Source organism: Strix aluco, chromosome 20, assembly GCF_031877795.1.
Source record: "Strix aluco isolate bStrAlu1 chromosome 20, bStrAlu1.hap1, whole genome shotgun sequence".
Classification (NCBI taxonomy): domain Eukaryota; kingdom Metazoa; phylum Chordata; class Aves; order Strigiformes; family Strigidae; genus Strix; species Strix aluco.
This window is the reverse complement of record NC_133950.1, coordinates 9,367,184-9,386,389: the sequence shown is the minus strand read 5'-3', so window position 1 is coordinate 9,386,389 and position 19,206 is coordinate 9,367,184. Positions and strand designations below refer to the sequence as shown.

At 61.2% G+C, this 19,206-nt stretch overlaps 4 protein-coding genes across 11 annotated transcripts in view; all 4 read right to left on the bottom strand.

Annotated features, from left to right (window-relative positions):
• Nucleotides 1-676: 676 nt before the first annotated feature.
• On the bottom strand, nt 677-4,137 carry ST6GALNAC6 (ST6 N-acetylgalactosaminide alpha-2,6-sialyltransferase 6). Of its 5 annotated transcripts, none has more exons than XM_074846337.1 (7): nt 3,986-4,137; nt 3,433-3,593; nt 2,388-2,518; nt 2,063-2,242; nt 1,501-1,898; nt 1,219-1,326; nt 677-1,138 (listed from the first exon to the last, which is right to left on the bottom strand). In XM_074846337.1, the coding sequence occupies exons 3-7, from the start codon at nt 2,400-2,402 to the stop codon at nt 949-951; spliced, it is 891 nt and encodes a 296-aa protein (XP_074702438.1). In that variant the 5' UTR covers nt 2,403-2,518; nt 3,433-3,593; nt 3,986-4,137; the 3' UTR covers nt 677-948. The 5 variants fall into 5 exon arrangements, with proteins under 5 accessions (XP_074702438.1, XP_074702434.1, XP_074702436.1 ...); XM_074846333.1 differs by having other exon boundaries at nt 2,388-2,452; XM_074846335.1 differs by having other exon boundaries at nt 2,388-2,452; nt 3,433-3,588; nt 3,986-4,120.
• A 995-nt stretch (nt 4,138-5,132) lies between these two features.
• On the bottom strand, nt 5,133-7,906 carry ST6GALNAC4 (ST6 N-acetylgalactosaminide alpha-2,6-sialyltransferase 4). Of its 2 annotated transcripts, none has more exons than XM_074846020.1 (7): nt 7,792-7,906; nt 7,462-7,538; nt 6,856-7,023; nt 6,286-6,698; nt 6,044-6,151; nt 5,776-5,961; nt 5,133-5,688 (listed from the first exon to the last, which is right to left on the bottom strand). In XM_074846020.1, the coding sequence occupies exons 1-7, from the start codon at nt 7,853-7,855 to the stop codon at nt 5,472-5,474; spliced, it is 1,233 nt and encodes a 410-aa protein (XP_074702121.1). In that variant the 5' UTR covers nt 7,856-7,906; the 3' UTR covers nt 5,133-5,471. The 2 variants fall into 2 exon arrangements, with proteins under 2 accessions (XP_074702121.1, XP_074702122.1); XM_074846021.1 differs by having other exon boundaries at nt 7,462-7,504; nt 7,792-7,841.
• A 1,756-nt stretch (nt 7,907-9,662) lies between these two features.
• On the bottom strand, nt 9,663-12,371 carry DPM2 (dolichyl-phosphate mannosyltransferase subunit 2, regulatory). Its single transcript, XM_074846540.1, has 4 exons — nt 12,320-12,371; nt 11,662-11,751; nt 10,449-10,551; nt 9,663-10,148 (listed from the first exon to the last, which is right to left on the bottom strand). Exons 1-4 carry the CDS (start codon nt 12,320-12,322, stop codon nt 10,090-10,092), a joined length of 255 nt encoding a protein of 84 aa, XP_074702641.1. The 5' UTR covers nt 12,323-12,371; the 3' UTR covers nt 9,663-10,089.
• A 1,443-nt stretch (nt 12,372-13,814) lies between these two features.
• The window catches only part of EEIG1 (estrogen-induced osteoclastogenesis regulator 1), a 38,422-nt gene continuing 33,030 nt past the window's right edge, over nt 13,815-19,206 (bottom strand). For all 3 annotated transcript variants that reach the window (XM_074845943.1, XM_074845944.1, XM_074845945.1), the window contains one exon: nt 13,815-19,091. In XM_074845943.1, coding sequence (XP_074702044.1) covers nt 19,046-19,091 — 46 coding nt within the window. In that variant the 3' untranslated portion in view covers nt 13,815-19,045. The remainder of the gene's footprint in view (nt 19,092-19,206) is intronic.

Sequence of the window (19,206 nt, the reverse complement as noted above, 5' to 3'; positions counted from 1 at the left end):
GGGAAACTGAGGCACAGAGCCCCCTGCCAGGGCTCAGCATCCAGACACGCTGTATTTAGCTATTTTCCCCAAACCCACTACTCCGCTGCTGAGAAATAAATAATAAAATCCCCCCACCCCGGCTGCCGAGGGGCACTACCGGCCCCCCTGCTACGTGACAACTTCTAAATATTTTATAAGCAGTTAATAAATGATGAGGACCAAGCTGGAGGCTGCTGCCGGCCCCTTTGTTATCACTAACGAGCAGCCCCCGCTCGCCCCTTCGGCCGGGAAACCCAAATACAAACCCTGGGACCAGAAGCAAGGAGGAAAAGACCAAAATACCCAAAAAGCTCCAAAAATCCCATCGCTCAGTTAGAAAAGGTTTTGGCAGTGTGGGTGTGGGGCGCAGCAGTGCTGGGAGGGGCTGGGTGTTTTTGGGGTGCTGGGGCACCAAGGGTGGCAGTGTCACCCCCGTGGGGTCTCACCGAAAACTGCGGGGTTCTGCTGAGGGAAGGATGTCTGCGGACCAGCATCGGGGTGCTGGGGATGGCAGAGGTGGGGTGAGCCCCAAGAGGGGGGGTCGCCCAACTCAGGGGGTTGGGGGAAACAGTCTCTGCGGTGGCCCCAAAAATGATGCAACCCCAAACTGAGCCGAGGGGACCTGGCACCTCCCCGGTGCAGTCCTGGACCAGGATCGGGCAGGATCTCACCCCCACGCCTCCCGTGTCCATGGATGGCGGGGGGGGCACACCCCAAAGACTGCACTTACCACCTGGCCCCCCCAAAACCCAGCTCAAAACCCAACACATCCCAGGTGCCACCGTGCACAACGGCAGTGGTCCTGTGGGAGGCAGCCGGTGGCACCCCGACGCCTGGGTCCCACTGCTCCCCGGGGGGCTGCAGGGGAACCCCCATCTGTCACAGCTCCAGGGGTCTGCCTGGCTGGGGAGGGAGGGGGGGCAGCCCCTAGGGCCAGGTGGGGTGGGAGAAGGTGATGTTGTAGAGGCCGGCCCAGCTGGCGAAGACCCGCTTCTCGGTGATGAAGCGGTGGTGGTTGCCCTTGCGGCTCCGCTCGTTGTGGATGTAGGTCGTGCACTCGTCGGGGCCCTTTGGCTCGTAGTAGTGGTAGGGCAGGCGGCGGGGTGGGGGCCGGCGGCTGCAGATGGGGGGGGAAGCGTGGGGTGAGCCCCATGGTAAGGCCAGGGGGGGCTCGGGGCGGGGGGAGTGTCTCCTTACCCGCAGTAGTTGGGTGGCACCATGCCGTAGACATGGACGGCGTCGCACAGCTCCACCGCGATCACCATGGTGAACCAGCCGGTGCTGAGCCATGAGCGTGACTTCTCCCTGGGGAGGAGAAACGCGGTGGGGGGGAGGTGACCTGGATGATGGACCCCCCCCCCAGGGTCCCTAACCTGCCCCGGAAACCCCCAGCCTGGTGCTGCAGCCCACCCCCATGGAGCAAGCCCGAAGGGACCTGGAAAAAAGGGGGGCACGGTGCAGGAGGTGGCTCTGGGGTACCTGTCCTTCCCCGTCTCCCCCCGAAACAGGTCATCGAACTGCTTCATGCGGCCGGGGGAGACGACGTAGGCCGTCATGTTGGGGAAGGAGGCGCTGACACGCTGGATGATTTTCAGGAGGCTCTTCTGCATCTTGGCGGGCGGCCCCCAGAAGATGAAGATGGTCTCCGGGGTCTTGTTGACGAACTCCTGGGGCCGCTTGAGGACACGGTAGAGGCTGGAGTGGGCCACCACGCGGAAGCTGGTCTTATTGCCCACGTCGACCTCGTAGCCGGTGGTGGGCGCGTCATTCATGCGGATGGTGCACTCGGCCCCGTCGATGGCCGTGCCCAGGTGGGTGCCCAGGAGGTGGCTGGAGCTGGTGACGATGACGCACTGGTGGCAGCGGGCAGTCAGGGTCTGGGGACCACAAGTGCCGTGAGCAGGTGACTTCTGGTGTCACCGCGACCCAGCAGGGAAGGATGGAGCTGGGACAGGGGACACGGCACCCCCACAATTTGGCTGGACGTCAGCGGAGGGCTGGATCCCACCTCTGAGGCTGGACCCCGCCACTTAGCTCGTACCTTGTTCCCACAGACGGGCAGGTACCCGCTTTTCACCCCCCACTTCTTGAGGTCGGGGGGCCGGCGGGCTCTGCCCCGCAGGCGGCTGTAGGGGAAGACCTCGCTCCCGCTGCCGGAGCTGTAGATGATCAGCAACATGATCAGGGCAAAGAGGACCCCCAGGGCGGCGGCGCGCTGGCTCTGCGGGCGGGGGGAGAGCGTCAGCCGCTGCCCCCACCCCGCGGGCGTCAGCATCCGGCCCCGCTCCCGGCGGCATCTCCAGCGGGATGCCCGGTGTCCCCGGGAAGATGTCTGCTGTCCCCGGGGTGACACCCCGGCAACTCACCGTGCTGCCACTCATGTCTCTGTGCCGGCCTCAGCGCGCAGTGATCGCCGGCGTCCCGCGAGCACCTGCAAGGCCCGTGGTCACCCCCGGCACTGGCCCCTCGCCACCGCGCTCGGGCTCCCGTCCCCAGGCTGCCGGGGACAGAGGATGAGCCACCAGGCAGCCCGGCTCGGCTGTGCCGGAGCAGAGTCCCACGGGACGGGCGCCCAACCAGACCCCTGGGTCCCTCTTTCACGGGGAGGACAAAGCCCCGGCACCGGGAAGCGCCGTGGGCAGAGGCTGGGCGGGTTCTGCGGTGTGAAGGAGCCGAACTCAGCCACAGCTCGTGCCGGGGAGATCCCTGCGGCGGGCTGGGCTCCGGGAAGGGATTATCCCCCACCGGCGGGGCCAAAGCCGCTCAAACCCGCAGGGTCAGGGAGGGTAAACCTGCTGCTCGTGTGGTGAAATCCCATTAAAACAACTGGCTGGACTGGGGGGAGAGGAACTGAGACCTGCCCAACTCAGCTCATACATGGGCTCAAATCCAGCTGGAGCTGGCAGGGACCTCTCCAGCCCCCGGGCCCGAGGCCGTGGGGTGCACCCGGTGTGTTCACCCCTGGGGTACCTGCTCTAACCCCCACTCGCCCAGGCTCGCAGAAATGGACTGACCCAATTGAAAGTCCTCTCATTTGTGAGTCATGGCTGCGCCTGGAGTACTCGGAGCAATTAGAAATTAAAAAAAAATTCAAGCCTAATTGCCCTCGGGGGAACAGGGATGGAAAATTATGCAGCAGCCTGGGTTCAACCCTTGGGGGGACCCAGGACCTCCAAGGGGTCTCAGGGCCAGCGTCGATGCCCGGGAAGGTGCCAACCTGCCCAGGGAGCCCAGGCGATGGCCTGGCGTGTTGGTGCCAAGGGGCCCCCCCGTGTACAGCCTGGGGAGCAGCACCGGGACCCCCCGAGGAGCAGAGCCGGGACCCCCGCCCCTGCGGCTGCCCCCCGCCTCGCTCCTTCCCCAGCGCTGAGGCCGTGGGTGACCCCGCCGTGGGGACCCCGCGGGCCTTACCTGGGTGGGGGCTCTCATCTGCAGCGGGCGGCGAGCGGCGCGGGGGGGTCCCTCATCTCCTCCTCCGCCCTGTGCGCCCCGCGGGCTGTGGGGGGCTGCCAGGCCCCTCCGGCGAGCACGGCCATGGCGGAGCCCGGGGCGGGGGGGGTCACATCGCTGCTCTGCCGGGGAAGGGTTCATCCAAACCCGCCCCCCCCCTCCCGGCACCCCCAGCCCCGGATGCAAACCCTCCTGCACCCCGGAAAGTGAAAACCCTCCCCCGGCCCCCCCGGAAAGCAAAACCTCCTCCGCTCCCAGATCCTCCCTCACCCTGGCACGCAGCTCCCGCGGTCCAGCCCCCCCCCCCCCCGCTCCCGGGGTGCAGCCCCGCACCCCCCGAAGCGCCAGCCCTCCCCGGGGCAGCCCCGCTATTGCCAGAACCGGCCGGGCCGGAGCCCGGCGGCGTCCAGGCGGGGGGGAACCGGCCCCCTCCCCGCGCTCCCCCCTTCCCCTCCGCCATAGCCACCGTGCACCGGAGCCGCGGGGCACCGTTCCGCTCCCCGCACCGCCTCACCGGGCCTGGAGGGGACGCGCCGGATCCGCCGCCCGCCCCGCCCCGCTCCGCCCCGCACTGCGCTGCGGTGCTGCCGCCGCCCGCACCGGGGCCGCCGCCGCCGCGCGCGCACGGAGCCCCGGGAGCCGCGCGCCGCCCGGGGCCGGGGAGCAGCGCGGGGGTCCTAGCGCCGCCCGTCCGGGGCCGGGGAGCGCCGCGGGGGTCCTAGCGCCGCCCTCCCAAGGCCGGGGAGCACCACGGGGGTCCTAGCGCCGCCCTCCCAAGGCCGGGCCCCGATGGGGCAGGTGACCCGTCCCGTCCCACCCCCGAGGGCACCGGTGCGGGCAGCGGAGGAGGAGGAGGGGGAGGGGTGGGGTGGGGTGTGGGGTGTGTGTACCGGCAGCGCTGCCCGCGAGGAGCAGCACGTGGTGCCTGACCCGCTGCCTGGCGCATTGTTGGGATGCCGCGGCCTCCCCCGCCCTGGCCGGGCCACCCAGGGCCCCTCTCTGGGGGATTTCGTGGGGCGAGCAGGGGACTCCACCGCTGCCCGGGACCTGCATCCTCGCTGCGGTGGCTGATGCCTGTCCAGAAGGATTTTTGGCTAGTGATGCCCTTTGCTGCATGGGGTCGTGGCAGCTGGAGCACCCAACAAAGAGCTCCACGGGCTCTTCTGTCTGCACTCGCCCGAGGGAAGCCGTCCTGACTCACTCCTCACTTGACCCCAGTCAGCTGAAACGGGAGCGAACGTGGCTCCCTCTGCCCCTCCTATTCGCCCCTGGACCCCCAGACCCACCCAAACACATGGCATCTGTGATGGCAGCTCCCTGCAGCCGGGCTCAGGGCCGCACACGTGCCCGTAGCGTGCCCCATCTCTCCAGGGACGCAGGAGCTGGCAGCCGGCAACCCTGAGCCCTGTGGGGCTAAGGATCATCCCGGACCCAGCACAAAATCCACGCTGGGCCAGTGCCTGTTGTGTGGAGACGCAGCTGCTGGTTCTCAAATAATCTCAGCTTTTGGCACCCTCCTCCAGGCTCAGCTCTACCCCCTCGTCACCTCCCCCTCTTATTTATAGCCTGGCAGGGGAGCGGGATGCCAGCAGCCCTGCGACCAGCTGCCATCCCACGTCCCCACGTCCCGCAGCCACAAGGGGCACAGCATGGGGCACCACTGAGTTAAAAATGCTTTTAATGGCCATGTTTGCTTTGGTCTGAATCCAAGGGCACTTGTGACAAGGCAACTCAGAGTCCCTGGGGCACACGTGGCCCCCGGGCTTCCTGGCTGGGGGCCCCAGGGGCAGCCGGAGCCACAGGGACCTGTGTGGGAGCAGCAGGATGGGGGGCCCAGCCCCAGCTCCCTGTGGCCCACATCCAGTGCTGGGTCTCAGGGACTGCGCTGAAGCTTCATCCCTGGGAGAGGCACTGGCTCGTGGCCCTGGCGGGGCCGAGCTCTCCCGCCCCGTGTCATGCTGGAGCCCAGCAACGTGAATGTTTAATCCTGCATTAAATATTCATCCCAGTAGAGCGGGCGGAAAACCTTTGTGGTCGCCCCTGGGTCCATCTGGGCAGGCGCTTGGAGCTGATGGGGCTCTGTGGGTCCAGCTCATGCTCCCAGTGCACTGACATGGGGGGTCCCAGCCCACCCACTGGCTTGGGGAACCAGCCCTGCTGCTGTGGAGATGGAGACTCCCCGCTCCGGCGCTTGGCAAAAGGCTTTCAACCGTGGCACTGTCAGAGCGGAGCCACGTCATTGCAGGATGAGAGCCACCCCGCTGTCAGGGTCCCCACCGCCTCGTCCCACGGCTGGCACCCTACCCGCCTGCCCAGGATGGGTGGGAGAAGATGATGTTCCTCTTCTTGGCCCAGCGGGAGAAGATGGCTTTCTCGGTGATGAAGCGGTGCCCGGCGCGGCGGGCTCGCTCGTGCATCAGGTACATCCTGCACTCGTCCAGCTGGCCCTTCTCGAAGTAGTGGTAGGGCACGCTCGAGTGGTTCTTCTCCCTGGCAGGAGGGGACCGGGTGAGCACAGGACATGGGGGGACACTGAAGCACCCCATGCCCACCCCCGCCGCCCCCCACACACCTGCAGTAGCTGTCGCTGACCATGCCGAAGACGCAGATCTGCTCGCACAGCTCCATGGCCAGGATCATGGTGAACCAGCCCGTGCTCAGGAAGGAGCCAGATTTTATCCTGCAAAGCACCGCGGCTGCGCTGGAGCGGGTGGCACGGTGCTGCCGTCCCAGCCGGGCTATGGGTGCCTGACAAAGGGGGGTGGGTGCTACAGCGGGGGGACCCCACAGGGGCTCCTCGGGAGCTGGGGGTACCTGTTCTTCCCCGTCTCGTTCTGGAAGACGTCATCGCAATACGTCATCTTCTCCTCGGTCAGGGTGTAGATCTGCAGGCGGGGGTACATCTCCATCACTTTCAGCAGTGCCTGGTAGGTCGAGCCCACCTTCTCCCGGTTCATCTTCTTCGTTGGCCCCCAGATGATGTAGAGGGTCTCCTGGGACTGCTGGAAGAAGTAGGGCTGGTTCCTCAGCAGCAGCGGGACGCTGGTGTGTGACACCACCCGGACGGTGCTCCGTGCCCCCACATCCTCCTCGTAGCCCGCAGTGGGGGCATGGTTCATGCGCAGGACGCACTCCAGCCCGTCGATGGCCCGTCCCAGGCGTGAGCCCAGCATCTGCCCCGAGCTGGAGACGACGGCGCAGCGGCGGCACAGCGCCCGCTCCAGCGGCTGTGGGGAGACGCACGGTCAGCCATCGGCTCCCCCTTCCCTCCCGCAGCAGCTGGACGCACCGCAGCCCCCTCCGCCCTTCCCTAAGGAAGGGGAAACTGAGGCACGGGAGGTTGAGCCGCCCCACCAGCCCCAGCGCTGCCCCATCCCCACGCACCTTCCCGTCGGGGACGCGGCTGTACCCTGGGAAGCTGAGGATGGTGGGTGCCCTGGGGCTCCGCTCCCCCGGGGCCCAGCAGCAGGGCCGCAGGCAGGCGTGGGAGCACAGCAGCAGGTAGAGCGCGGTCACCGCCGCCACGCACACCAGCGTGAGGAACAGCCGCACCTGGAAGCACAGCGGGAAGGTCTCTCCAGGCCTGGCCACATGCACCAGCCCCACGTCGGATGCCAGCGGCCCTGCGGTGCCGTACGGCACGAGCAGCCCCTCGGAGGAGGGTGTTTGGGTGAGTGTTCGGGTGGGTGTTCGGGGGGTGTTTGGAGGGTGTTTGGGTGGGTGTTCGGAGGGTGTTCGGGGGGTGTCTGGGCGCGTCGGCCGGGGCACAGCGAGGAGCCGCAGCGGGGAGCGCTGGGTGCCTGCGCCTCCCTCACTTCCTGCAGGCAGCTCACGGGGCCGGGGCTCCGCGCTGCCAGGCTCTGTCCTCCCCCAGCACCGCTTTCGGGGCCAGTGGCCCCCCCCGATGCTGAAGGGGTCCCCCCAGCCTCTCACCCCCTGTCTCCGTGCCCCCCCCAGGGCCTCGCACCCTCCGTCCCAGCGGGTACTCACCAGCGTCTTCATCCTGGGGGGCTGGCGGGTCGCCCGGCGGGGTCTGGGGGTCACCCAGAGGGGGGGGGGGTCGCACCCTGCACGCAGAGGGGGCTCAGCCGTGGCACCGGTGAGTGGGGCGCAGGGGACACCCCGCCCCGTCCCCAGCACCCCGGTGCCCAGGATCCCCCACCCCCCATGCCCCGTGCCGGGACCCCCCCCGACTCTGGGACCTCCCCATGCCCTGGACCCCCGCCCCCCCCGTGCCCCCGTCCCGCCCCGGGGCCCCGCGCGTGCAGCCCCCCCCCCCCCCCCCGCAGAGCGGCGTCCCCCGGTACCGGCCACACTCACCGCGCCGGGAGCCCCCGCGGCGCCGCCGCTCCCCGGCCCCCAGGGCCGCCGCCGGTTCCCGCATCCCGGCCGGGCGGCACCAGGCTGGGGCTGCCGGGGCCGCGGCGGGGCGGAGCCGGGCGCGAACGGGACCGGGACCGCCCCCGCAGCCCAGCACCGCCCGCCCCTGGTTGAGCTCCGGGACCGGCCCTGGTCCCCATCCCCCGTGTCCCGGGACCAGCCGGCCCGGTTACCGAGCCCAGCACCCACCCGTGTGCCCCGGAGCGACCCTAGCACCCCTTTTCCCACATCCCTGTCTTCCCTCCAGCCTGGGGGCGGGGGGGTTGTCGGTGTCCCCGCAGCCAACCCCCGTGTCCCAAACCCCCTTTCTCACCTCCGGGCACCGCTGGCTCCCAACCGGCCACGGGTGAGAACAGCCCAGGGCCCAAAATGCTCCAAAACGGCTCGGGAGTGGGACCAGCGGGCCTCTCGGTACCCCGGTCCCCATCCGACAGCCCCGGGGGGGGGGGGCACCCCTCACCCGCACCCCCTCACGCCCCGGCCACGCTGCAGAGAGCACCGGTGAGAAATGTCTCCAGAGCGAGCTGCCGCCCGCCCAGGGAGGGGAACTGGACTTTATTTTCTCCCACAAAGAAATATGAGAAGTAACATTGAAACTGGTCCCAATCCTGTCCCCCCCGCAGGCTTCGACCAGGGGAGGAGGTAACAGGGACACTGGCAGGGACACAGGAAGCAGTGCCTGGGGGACACACCTGGAGTTGCTCAGAGCCGTGACCAAATTTTTCCCCCTTTTGTCTCAAACCCACTTTCCCGGGCTGGGCTGAGCCACATCCAGAGGCGAGGGGCTGGGAAGGGGAGCGAGGGATTCCTCACTGGGAGAAGCAGCAGGAGCAAGACACGGGCAGGGGAAAATGTGGGGATGGAGGGCTCATGGACAGACAGCCCGCAGCCCCCACAAGAGCTGGGAACACCCCCCAGCCAGACCCCGGCCTCTGGGCCACCCGCCGGCTCCAGCCACGCAGCGGGTCAAACTGTGGCCACGTTCAGCCCAAGACCCGCAGCACCCGGGGGCCCCCCCGAGCCACCAGCATCACCTCCCCGTCAGCATGGAAGACGAGGGAACACGCTGCTGTCTGGTGGGGGAAGTTCACAGTACCCACAGGAAGGCTCAGAGCGCCCCAAATTTGCCCGGCTTTTGCTGGAGCTAGCCCAGGTGGGGTAAAGCAGCCCCCGAACATGGCAGGGCCACCACAAGGGTACGCCCAGCCCCAGCCAGGTTCTCCCTGACACTTCCCTGTGTCCCCACGGGCAGGACAGGGCCCTTGGCAGCACCTTCCCCAGCACGCTGTGGGGCACTGCCAGCAGAGACACCCCGCCAGGCCCGCGGCACACCCTCGGCGCAGGCAGAGGACAGGGACCGAGACCTTGCAGAACCTTTATTGAGGGTGATCCTGCTTGTGGTCTGGGGGAGCTGCCAGGAGAGGAAACCCCACAGGGGGAAGGACAGGGTGCCACCATGCCTGCTTGCTCAGCCCCAGCCCAGATGGCACCCAGAGCCTTGCCCGGGGCAGGAACCCAGCCAGCAGCTGGCACAGGAACCGCACGCGGGGAGCTTCCTTGTCACCTTGGCACCCCCGCAGCCGGGTGACTGCAGGAGGGGACACAGAGGGCAGCAGTGGCACTGTCCCTGCATCCTCTGCACGCCCGGCCTCACCGGGGTCCCTCCTCAGAGAGACAAGAGCCCACCAGCACCGTGACTAGCCCTTCCAGCAGGCAAATGGAGAACGCCAGCCTGCCTTTTCCCAGCCCAAAGTCTCACTTCTGTCCTCCGAAATTCGGATCCAATTAAAAATGCCCCCACAAACCATATGTAAACATTTAAAAAAATGTATAAGGAACAAACTACTGGTCACAAGAGCAGAAGGGGAGGAATACCCAGAGGCTGAGCAGTGGGCAGGGGTCAGGGCTCGACTCGCACTCGGGTGGTTACAGTTGCTGGACCCCGACAGCTCCTCTAGCCAGCACGGGCACAGGCAGCCCCAGCTGGGGAGCAGGTCCCTCGCAGCCGGGGCTCTGGTCCCTCTCTTGATGAGCCCCGGAGGTCAGTTTTGCTTCCCTTTGGTCAGTTAAGTTGTAAACTACAGAAGGCTTCGTCTCTGCAGGAAGGAAGGTGGGAGAGCGCAGCCAGCTTGGCGCTGAGCGCTCTGGAGGAGGCGTCCGCCCGGTGCTGCAGGTAAAGTCTTTTCCTGGCCACACCGCCGCAGCGTGGGCACCTTCTCATCTCTCTCAGCTGGGCCTTCAGTCGGATTTCTTGGCAGGTTTCCTGCTCTTCCACATCACGACCATTATAAAAACACCTACCATGAGAGAGAGAAGAGATTCAGCCAGAAAACTTCCAATTATGGGCCCTTTTAAAACACATTGTAGGGAGAAACAGAACCTCAGCAGAGTGATCAAGGAACAATTAAGCTGTCCAGAGCCTCAAACAGCCAAAGTTACACACAAACACATGCCCTGAGAGCCTGTGCCAGGTGAAGGTGCAGCAGTAGCCACAGAGAGTGTGTCACAGACGTCACGCATTAGCTAACCCCCTAGCAACCCTGTTCTCTCTTCCTAATTTAGAAGCTTCTAATTAGAACCACAGAAACAACACTCACCTATAAATAGGACCAGCAGCAGCCCGGCGACCACAGGGATGATAACGGCGTACTCCCTCGGCAAGAAGTACCGGTGGATCCCATGGTTGCTGTCGATGAAGGGCTGCAGGAGACAGAACGGGGTGTCAGCAGGTGGGGACAACACCAGGGCAAGTCCCTGACACCTGCAGCCTCATGGTTTCAAAAGCAGGACAGAAATATCAGGCCTGAGGAGCAGCTAAAAAAAAAAAAAGGGTGCCCAGACCCGCATGTGGCTCAGCCCACAGCTGCAGGGACGTGACAGTGGGTGGGCAGTGAAGGTGTCAGCGGGCAGCAGATAACGAGGGGCAGCTACACGAAGCCGGCACAGGGGTCCCACAGCCCCGGGGTCTCAGGGTGGGCACGGCTGCTGGCCTGCTTGGTGCGGTGTACAGCAAATCCCCCGACTCTCTGCCCCGCAGAAGGGAGCAGCTGAAAACGGCTCTGCTCAATGGCGATCCCGCCAGGATCCCCTCTGCGGAGGCTAGTGGAAAGCTTTGGACACTAGAGAGCAGTGTAAGGATTCCTACACAGCAGCGAGCACACCTCTGCACTCCTGTACGGGGCAGCAGAGTAAGTATACACAAGAGGGGAATTCAAAACTCTCAGAGGTCAGAGGGGAAGCTGCCAGGAGTTCAGACATCAACCCAGGGCTACACCAGGCCTCTCGTACCTGGAAAGCTCACAAGGAGACATTTCCTTCCAGGAAGAAAATGACTAATGATCCCACCTGATGCGTCCCTAGACATGGGCAAACTACCAGGCTCACAATCCCTTCTCCAGAGATCTGCATTCCCTAACTCTTCTCCTCCCTACCAGGCCCCAGATTTGGCAAGTCATCTCTTTTTATGTTTTCCTCCATGATCCCCCACCCGAACCAGGAATCTGGAGGACTGAAAACACGAACACCAACGACAACACCTCCAGAGGGGTCAGGCTTCAGCTCTCGCAAGCCTCGGATCTTACACCGGCCGTGTCAGCACGCCTTCGAGCAGCAGGGCAGGCGGCATGGTCAGAGCTTGGTATTACAGGCAAGGGCTGTGCCAGCAGAGGAAGCTCTGCCTTTAAATTTTTAACCAGGGATCTGGCAAGGCAGAGTCCTTCAGGCACACAGACACATCAGCACCTAACAAAGCCCAGGCAAACACCTGGGTGTGAAGTGACTGGGATTATAATGGCCAGAGGAGACCCGTACCAGTATGATGATCCAGAGGGTGTAGTAAACAAAGAGGACGAGGCTGAAGGCAACCAGGCCGAATCCAACCACCTGGTCTGTTGCTGTGGCCTGCAAAGGGAGAGAGTCAGAGCGGGATCTGCTCGCTGCAGGGTCTGCACAGGAATGGGAACCTGCTGTTAGTTCAGCCCCAGGTTACATGAACGCGCCGCTGCGGGTCTGAAACACGCAGGGAAGGGGAGAGGCTCTGCAACAGAAATAACGCACCGCGAGGGCAGCGGAGAGAACGGCCCGGTCCTGCGGCTGGGGGCGCTCCCGGAGCTCCCGCCCGGCCGCGCCAGTTCGCGCTCCCACAGCTCTGGCCCAGTCCTCCCAAGTACCGACCCCCGCCGGCACCGGCGCTGCCCCGGAAAGGCCCCAGGAGGCGGCCGGGGCCCAGCGTCCCCCCGGGGCGGGCAGCCAGGAGGCCCCGCGCTGGGTCCCGGCCGCGATTCGGCTCAAGCCGCCCACGTTAACGGGCCAAGCAGGGACACGCCGCGAGTCGCCGCCTCCGGAGGAGCCCACGGGCCGCCGGGCCGGGGCCGGGGCCGGGGCCGGGGCCGGGGCCGGGGCCGGGGCCGGGGCCGCCCCCCTCCCCCTCACGGCGTCCCGGGGCGGGGGCGCAGCTGACCCCACTCACCATGGCGACCGCCAGCCCCGGGCTCCCCCGCTCCCCGCCAGCCCCGCCCTTCCGGGAGCGGCCACCAATCAGCGCGCTGTGAGCCAGCCCCGCCCTCCCCCCGGCCGGACACGGCCAATCAGCGGAGGCATCTTGAGGCCCGCGGCATTGTGGGAAGGGCGGGCCGGCGGGGCTCTCCCGGATCATGACGGGAGGTGCAGTCCCGGGCCGCGCTGCCTCGGCCGCCGCTCCGGGCCGGGCCCAGAGCCGGGAAAGCGGCCGGCAGGCGCAGAGAAGGGGCCGGGCGGCCGCTGCAGGCCCCAGGCCCCACGTTAGCCCCCCCCCGGGGCAGGGCGAGCCGGGGTTTCCACAGCTGGGGTGCTGCCCAGGGGAGAGGCGAGGCAGGTTGTGAAATAAATGAAATTCCCTGAAATTCCACGTTGCGTCAGCGCTGTTCAGAGATCTGTGTTAAAGAGCCCTTGGGTGCCTAGGCCCGGGCACGGATGGGAACACCTAAGATCCATTTTTACAGCTGGAAGCAAGCTCGTCCTGGAGGGAAGGTCCAGCTCTTTGCTAAAGCATCCCCCCTGCTCTGCTTTCTGCGCCTGGTGACGCGAGAGGACGGTCTCCTTGAGCAGCAGGGTGCTCTGATCTCATCTGCCACCCTCTGTCTGGGAGTTCTGATGGAAATGACTCATCTTGAAACCAACCAGCTCAAAACCAGCTCCAACAGCCCAGACGCTCACATCCTGCGCCCCAGACAGTGCTCCACACATGCACATGCCGCAGCTGGAGTAAAGGAAAAAGCAGAGACTGAACAGCCAAGGGACCGTCTGAGGAAGGGGAGGCAGCCAAGGGAAAGGGGAAGACCCTACATGGGACTCCAAGGTGTAGCTGATCCATGTGCGTGGCCGAGGCTTTGGGAGGGTGGGGAAGGCAAAGCCGCTTCCTCCCAGGGTCCCTGGTCTGCTCTGGCCTTTGCACGTACCAGCAGCAAGTATCTGGACGCTGAGTTCGGCTCAAATCTCGGTTAATGGGATTGCCAGCCTGGGGTGGAAGAGGGGGGGCTACCCCGACACAAACCCTGAGGGCCCGCAGGTGTTCCCTGAAGCCCCGTGGGGCCATGGCACCTTCCCCCAGGCCAGGCCGCCCCGGGCAGGGGTGCCCAGCCCTGCTCTGCAGCGGGGCAGGACAGGGCTGTTCAAGCACAGCCTGGGCCAGGACGCGGTGTTCAGGAACACAAGACATTGCCAGTGACTCGTGCCAGTTCCCCTTGGCCCTGGATGGGTGTTGCTTCCACTGGACCTGTGTGGTGCTGCCAGGTCCCCTGTCCAGCCCTTCTCCCCGCTGCAGGGAAGGGCTGGCAGGGATCTCCACTCCCAGCCACCAAGGAAATCCTAAAAGGCAAAGCCAAATCCTATTCCAGGGTCCTGCATGCCAGCAGGCCCCATCTCGCCCTTCTGCTTCCTTAGCAGATATTTAAACACATTTAAAACAAGAAACAAACCAAGAAGAATCAATGTGAAGTACCAAAAACCTTTATTTTTCCCCCAAACCATAACAACATTTGACATTATATTGATTTCCTCATATATTTGTTATTTCTCTACGTTAGGAACCAGATACAGAAAATACAAACACGATCTGTTGAATCAAAGACGGCACAGCATTCCGTTAGAAAAAGAAACAAAAAACTAGAGGAGCAAGATAAAAATGGTGAAAAATAGTCATTCCCTCCAGCCCAAACTTTCCAAGAATCATCATCAAAATAGAGCAGTGGAAGTAGCTTCTCTTTCTAAACGCACTTCTGCTTTAAGAAAAAAGTTAGATTTATCTTTAGATTTCAAAGTAAAAAAATGTTAAACTATCTTTCAAGCAATTTTGGAAGTTTGCATAGACCCATTCCCTTTCCAAAAATATCAGCGATCTCTCTATAGAATCTGATATAAATCAAGTGCGCGCCTCATCTGAAGATCACCAAGCTCAATTAACTTTCAAGAAAATAAAACATGATCTCCCCTTCCCCTCCCTCCCCCCACAAAAATATGGGCTCTACCGTTATTCCTTGTGTTTGAGGCAAGTTACGAGGCTCAGCCACACCTCTCGCTCACAGCTTCATCCAAATTCCTTTTTTATTTCCCAGGTTTCCACGTCCACTCCCTCCCAACAGGGCAGGGGCGATGCAACGCGGAGTTGTGGAGGGCATCAGGCTCGGACAGCGTGGGTGGGCTGATGGACGAGGCAGCTCTTGGGAGGGGAATGGCGGGGGGGGAGGAATTTTGCGCTCATCAACCCCCCCCCCACACCACCACCGCGAGGAAGTGGCTTTTCAAGAACAAACACCTGCGACCAGGCAGTGTTTGTAGGAACTTGCCCCTGGGGACCAGCCTTGTCCACAGGGCTCAGGTCACCAGAGCAAGAATCATTCAGCTAGAGACTAGGTGGGGTGGCAGGGGACGGCACAGGAGGGGCGGAGGGTGAATTTGCAGCTCCCGGGTAAGGCAGCGAAGAGGGGAGCAGGGGGGCCCCTCTCCAGGAGGGGTGTTTAACCTAGGTGCTCTAGCGTACCTGGAGTGAGGTTATCCCAGAGGTTCACAACAGCTCGTGCAGAGTCCAGCTGCACAGCCACCAGTTTAAAAAGAAACAGCAACGACAAAATAAATAAAAAGTCAACCCCTCCTATTAAGATGAGAATGAAATATGTATTCTTCAGGTTTCGGCCTGGTTCGGAACCCTCTAAAAACTGAAGCAAACATTTAAAAGGGCTTATTAACTTTCTGCAGGGGGCAAAGTGATGTGGCAATGAGAGGGTGGGGGGAGAGATCACACGCCTGCTGCCCATCACACAGAGGGTCAGGACAGCACGAAGGCCCCCATTTAAAGTGCCAACCATGCAAAAGAAGATGGAGGAGCAACATCCTTCTCCCCCTTTTTCCAATCACAATTTCCTATTGAAACCCACGTCCTTCACCAAGTCACAACTAAGCCTATTCTTTTGGACATTCACTGAGTTTATACTGCTTTAAAAAAAGAAAAAGTTAGTAAAAAAGTTACATTGAATTTCCCAACTCTTCGCAATGGGCTTCCGCCAACTAAAGGTCCAGAAACTAGGAGAGCAGAGCCCACACGTTTCTCCTGGCCACGAGACTGGAGCAGAGAGCCAGCTCTGCTCTCCAGGGTCAGCCAGGCGTGAGCAGCCCTGCTTGCCAGCATCAGAGACCCAAGGGGATGCAGAGTCTTGCCAATAAGGTCCTTTTACTTGTTTAAGCCACCTCTGAATCCCCTGAGAAGGGGAACAATGTGGGGAAGAACGTCCCCCCCTCAGCCCCCCAGGAATAAAATATCAATGAAACAATAATGCAGTCAAAAAAACACCAGCCTGCTGGGTTTATAAAAAAAAAAAATTCAATAAACTTCACGACAAAAAAAGAAAACCCAAAGGAAACTAGCCAGCGGTTTGGGTCTGGAAACTGATTCACTTCTTAAACGTTCAAAGTCCAAAAGGAACAGACGGCAGCGATGCCACAAGGAAAAAAGTGCTCGTGAGACGCAGCTTCCCAAGAGACGGCAGTGAGTCTGCAGGACGAGCGACCCCACTGCCATCGCCACCGCCTCGTACGCCCACCGCCGGCCAGGGACCGCCGGGCATCGCTCACGACGGACACGCAGCGGGAGCTCTGTGTGGGCTCTAGAAATAGGAACAGACTGCTCCTTCCTCCCTCCGGGTCTGCTCTGGGCGCTCCAGCCCTGGCTGTGCTGCACCAGGCTGAATGACTAGGGCTGCTTTCTTTTTCAAAACAAGGGGTAGGAGAGCGAAAAAGCTACATAGAGACCAGGATCTGTGGAGTCCATAATAATGTGGAGACAAGGAAGAGATACCCTATGAGACACAGTTATCAAAAACACAAGCAGTGATGTGCCAAGCTGCTGGAGGAGAAGCCAAAGACATGCCCAGGTTGGCCACAGCTATGCAATGGAGCAGGTTACGCCTCTGCCAGCCTGGGAAGATGAGACCAGCTTTCTGAAAAGCTTCTCCTCTTGCTTTGCTGGGAAGAGATTCCTCCCTCTGTCCCACTGGGGATTTCGTGACATGCCAAGCTGCCAGCGCCTCGGAGCAGCCGACTCTTGCCAATGGGAGCCCAGAAGAAAGCTCTGGGTTCCCAACTGCTCTGACAGTGACTGTCATTGTTTTTCATGGGAACAGAAGCAAAGCAGCAGAAGTTTGGCCTCTTTCCTGGCTTATGTTTGCTCCTTTCAAGTCCTGGTTGGACCCAATTTCCTGAGGGGCTTCGCAGGCCCCTGGGGAGCAGCAGGTGCCCTGTCCTGGGGAGCAGCCTGACCCTCAGCTCCACATGGCCGGCTGCAGACAGGGCAGGATGACCCATCGCTGTCTGAGCCTCCTTCTGCCCTCATCCTGACCCGAACAGAGGGTCAGGCCAGGCCTGGCTTTCTGGCAGAGCCCCAGGGAGAGAGAAAAGCAAGCAGTTCTCCCCTTCCCGCAGACACACAGCATCCCAGGAACAAGGCAGGATGCTCACCAGCCTGCTAGCGAGTGCCAAACCTGCCCAGACTGAATGAAGAAGAGATCACCATTAAAAAACACCAGCAAGTGTGAAAGAGCTTTTGTTCTAGACAGACTCAAAAGACCCAATACTTCTTCCCTACATTAAACTAAACCAAGGTGTTGTTGGTACCCCCTTCTTACCCTAATCCAAGTTTAATTCCCTTTGAAGGGAAAGGGTGAAAAAAATCCATATCCTATATGTGGTCTGTCCAAATACAGAAAGAAACCTCTTGACTTGAAGAGAGAAACCATCAAATCAGTGTAAGCAGCTGTATAGCTTTGCCACACTGCCTAGCACCCTCCCCATGCAGTCATCCTTAGCTAGCAGGGCAAAAAAAAAAATATAAATCAAGGCCCTTTCATTCCTTGTTTCTCATTCTGCCAAATTCCCTTTTCCAGTAGCTCATCTGCATGCATTCTGGCCACGGAGACCACAATTAATCCTGTTTTTTTTTTTCTCTTCCTCTTTCTCCTTTGAAAAAAGGCTTTACCATAACTAAGAATTTGAACAACAACGTGATCAGTTACAAGACTTTCCTTGCTGAATGGGACAAGTGTGTGCCCGTGTGTGTGCGCACACGTGTGTGTCAGAGGAGGACACGTTCCCAGCCATGCCCGGGAGCGTGCCATTGCTCCAAGTGCACGGGCGCTGAGTGCTACTGCAGTACACCGGCGAAAGAGGAAAGGGCACTACACAGAAATAGCTTATCGGCTGAGAGTCTCTGTACAGGAAGGGCTGCAAGCACAGCCTGCTGACAGCCCACGGCTGGAGTCTGCATAGATCCTCGTCTGCAGTTCAGCTGCCAGGAGAATCTATAAGTGGGAGCTGAAAGGGACTGACATCTCTGCCACACACTGCAAGGAAGAGAGGCAGCTAAAGTGTCAAACAACTGCAGAAACCAAACCCAAAGAAGAGCAATTGAAAGATCAACCAGGAAACAGTTTGAAGCCTTGTCAGAAGGGTTCACTCACCACGGAGCAGGTAAGAACGGCTGCTGTGGCTAATCCAGCAGCAAACACCCATTCTACCTTCGAAGGCAGAGACAGTGGCTTCTCCCCAGCCCCAAAAGGAACTAGCTCAGACACAGATCCCTGCTGACAGGGCAAGAAAGGCCAACCAACACCAATTCCCTTACTGGCCCAGGCCAAGTGAGGCAATTGTTCACCACCACCACAACGGAGAGACCACTGCAGTCAACTGCATCCTGCTCTGGCCCAGGGGAGGGCTATCAGATAACCAGATTCTTTTCACAGTCCAAGAAGGGCAGTTCCCTTCCTGAGCCAAAAAAAAAAAAAAAAAAAAAAAAAAAGAGGCTCTGTATTCCAAGCTCCAACAGTGACTATTTGCTGAATCAGTCCAGCAAACAGGGATTACGCTCCTGGAACAGCAAGTAAAAGCCTCCTCCAGGTAAAATCTGGAACCTCTAAAGTGCTCCTGCTAATGCTAATAGATGAACACTGTCCTTCCATGCCCAGCAGTGGAAGGGCATAATGCAGTTAGTGGTATAACAAGCACTAGCATTTAACCATTTATCAACTCCCATCTGGATTGCGGTAGTTTTCTGAAATGCACTTTTGGGAGATATTTCATACGAGAAGAGGATGTTTGGGGATTTGAGGGTAGGAAGGTGAAGTGCACACCATAGCATACCTTGTTCAGTAAAACCGTTGCCTTAGAAGGGGATGTTCCCTTGCAGAGTCAATGGAATAAAGCATCCTGCAAGTGGCCATTTCACCGTGTCACCAACAAGCAGCTCTTGGTTTGGTTAGAATGGTTTCCCCCTCCCCCAGTGGTTTGAAGAGTTCACAGTGGTATAACCCAATGTTTTGGGGAGACAGAAGCTGAGAAGTCCCCTGTTGCAAGTGAATGGGTGGAGTGAGGGATGCAGATGAGCAACATCCTCTAGGACTAAGGATAAGCCCAACAGACACCTCGTGTCTGATCAGAAACAGGGGGAAGGCAGGCACTGGAAGAACTGGGAAGCGGAGAAGGGCAATGGCAACGCAGGGAAAGTGCATGATCTGGAGTGGTCTCGGAGTAGTTCTGCAGTGCAAACGTACAGGGAGGGGCGTGGAGAAATCCCTTCTGGAATGCTGCATGAAGAGAGGTAAAGGTTGGCATCCATGTGGCAGCGGACTGGGTAGGGGACCTGTTTCCAGCAGCTCTACCCTGTTCTTCACATTTAGTGGGTTTCAATCACCACTGGTTCGTAAACTCCAGATGAGACCCTGGGGAGGTAGAGGGGAAGAAGATGAGAAAGCCAGGTTATTTTTCTCAGTCACTTAGAGCAAGTTCTTATCCCGAGTTCTCTGCTCACAAACATCGCCCTCTAACCCCGCACAA

Coding starts and splice junctions, on each gene's coding strand:
- ST6GALNAC6 (XM_074846337.1), bottom strand. Junction 1,899..2,062: donor TGCCCGTCTGTGGGAACAAG/GTACGAGCTAAG, acceptor TGTGGTCCCCAG/ACCCTGACTGCCCGCTGCCA. Junction 1,327..1,500: donor GGGGAGACGGGGAAGGACAG/GTACCCCAGAGC, acceptor TCTCCTCCCCAG/GGAGAAGTCACGCTCATGGC.
- ST6GALNAC4 (XM_074846020.1), bottom strand. CDS start 7,855: ATGCGGGAACCGGCGGCGGCCCTGGGGGCCGGGGAGCGGCGGCGCCGC. Junction 6,699..6,855: donor GCCGCGTCCCCGACGGGAAG/GTGCGTGGGGAT, acceptor GTCTCCCCACAG/CCGCTGGAGCGGGCGCTGTG. Junction 6,152..6,285: donor AACGAGACGGGGAAGAACAG/GTACCCCCAGCT, acceptor GGTGCTTTGCAG/GATAAAATCTGGCTCCTTCC.
- DPM2 (XM_074846540.1), bottom strand. Junction 10,552..11,661: donor CCCTCTGGATCATCATACTG/GTACGGGTCTCC, acceptor TGTCTCCTGCAG/CCCTTCATCGACAGCAACCA. Junction 10,149..10,448: donor GCTGCTGGTCCTATTTATAG/GTGAGTGTTGTT, acceptor CTCTCATGGTAG/GTGTTTTTATAATGGTCGTG.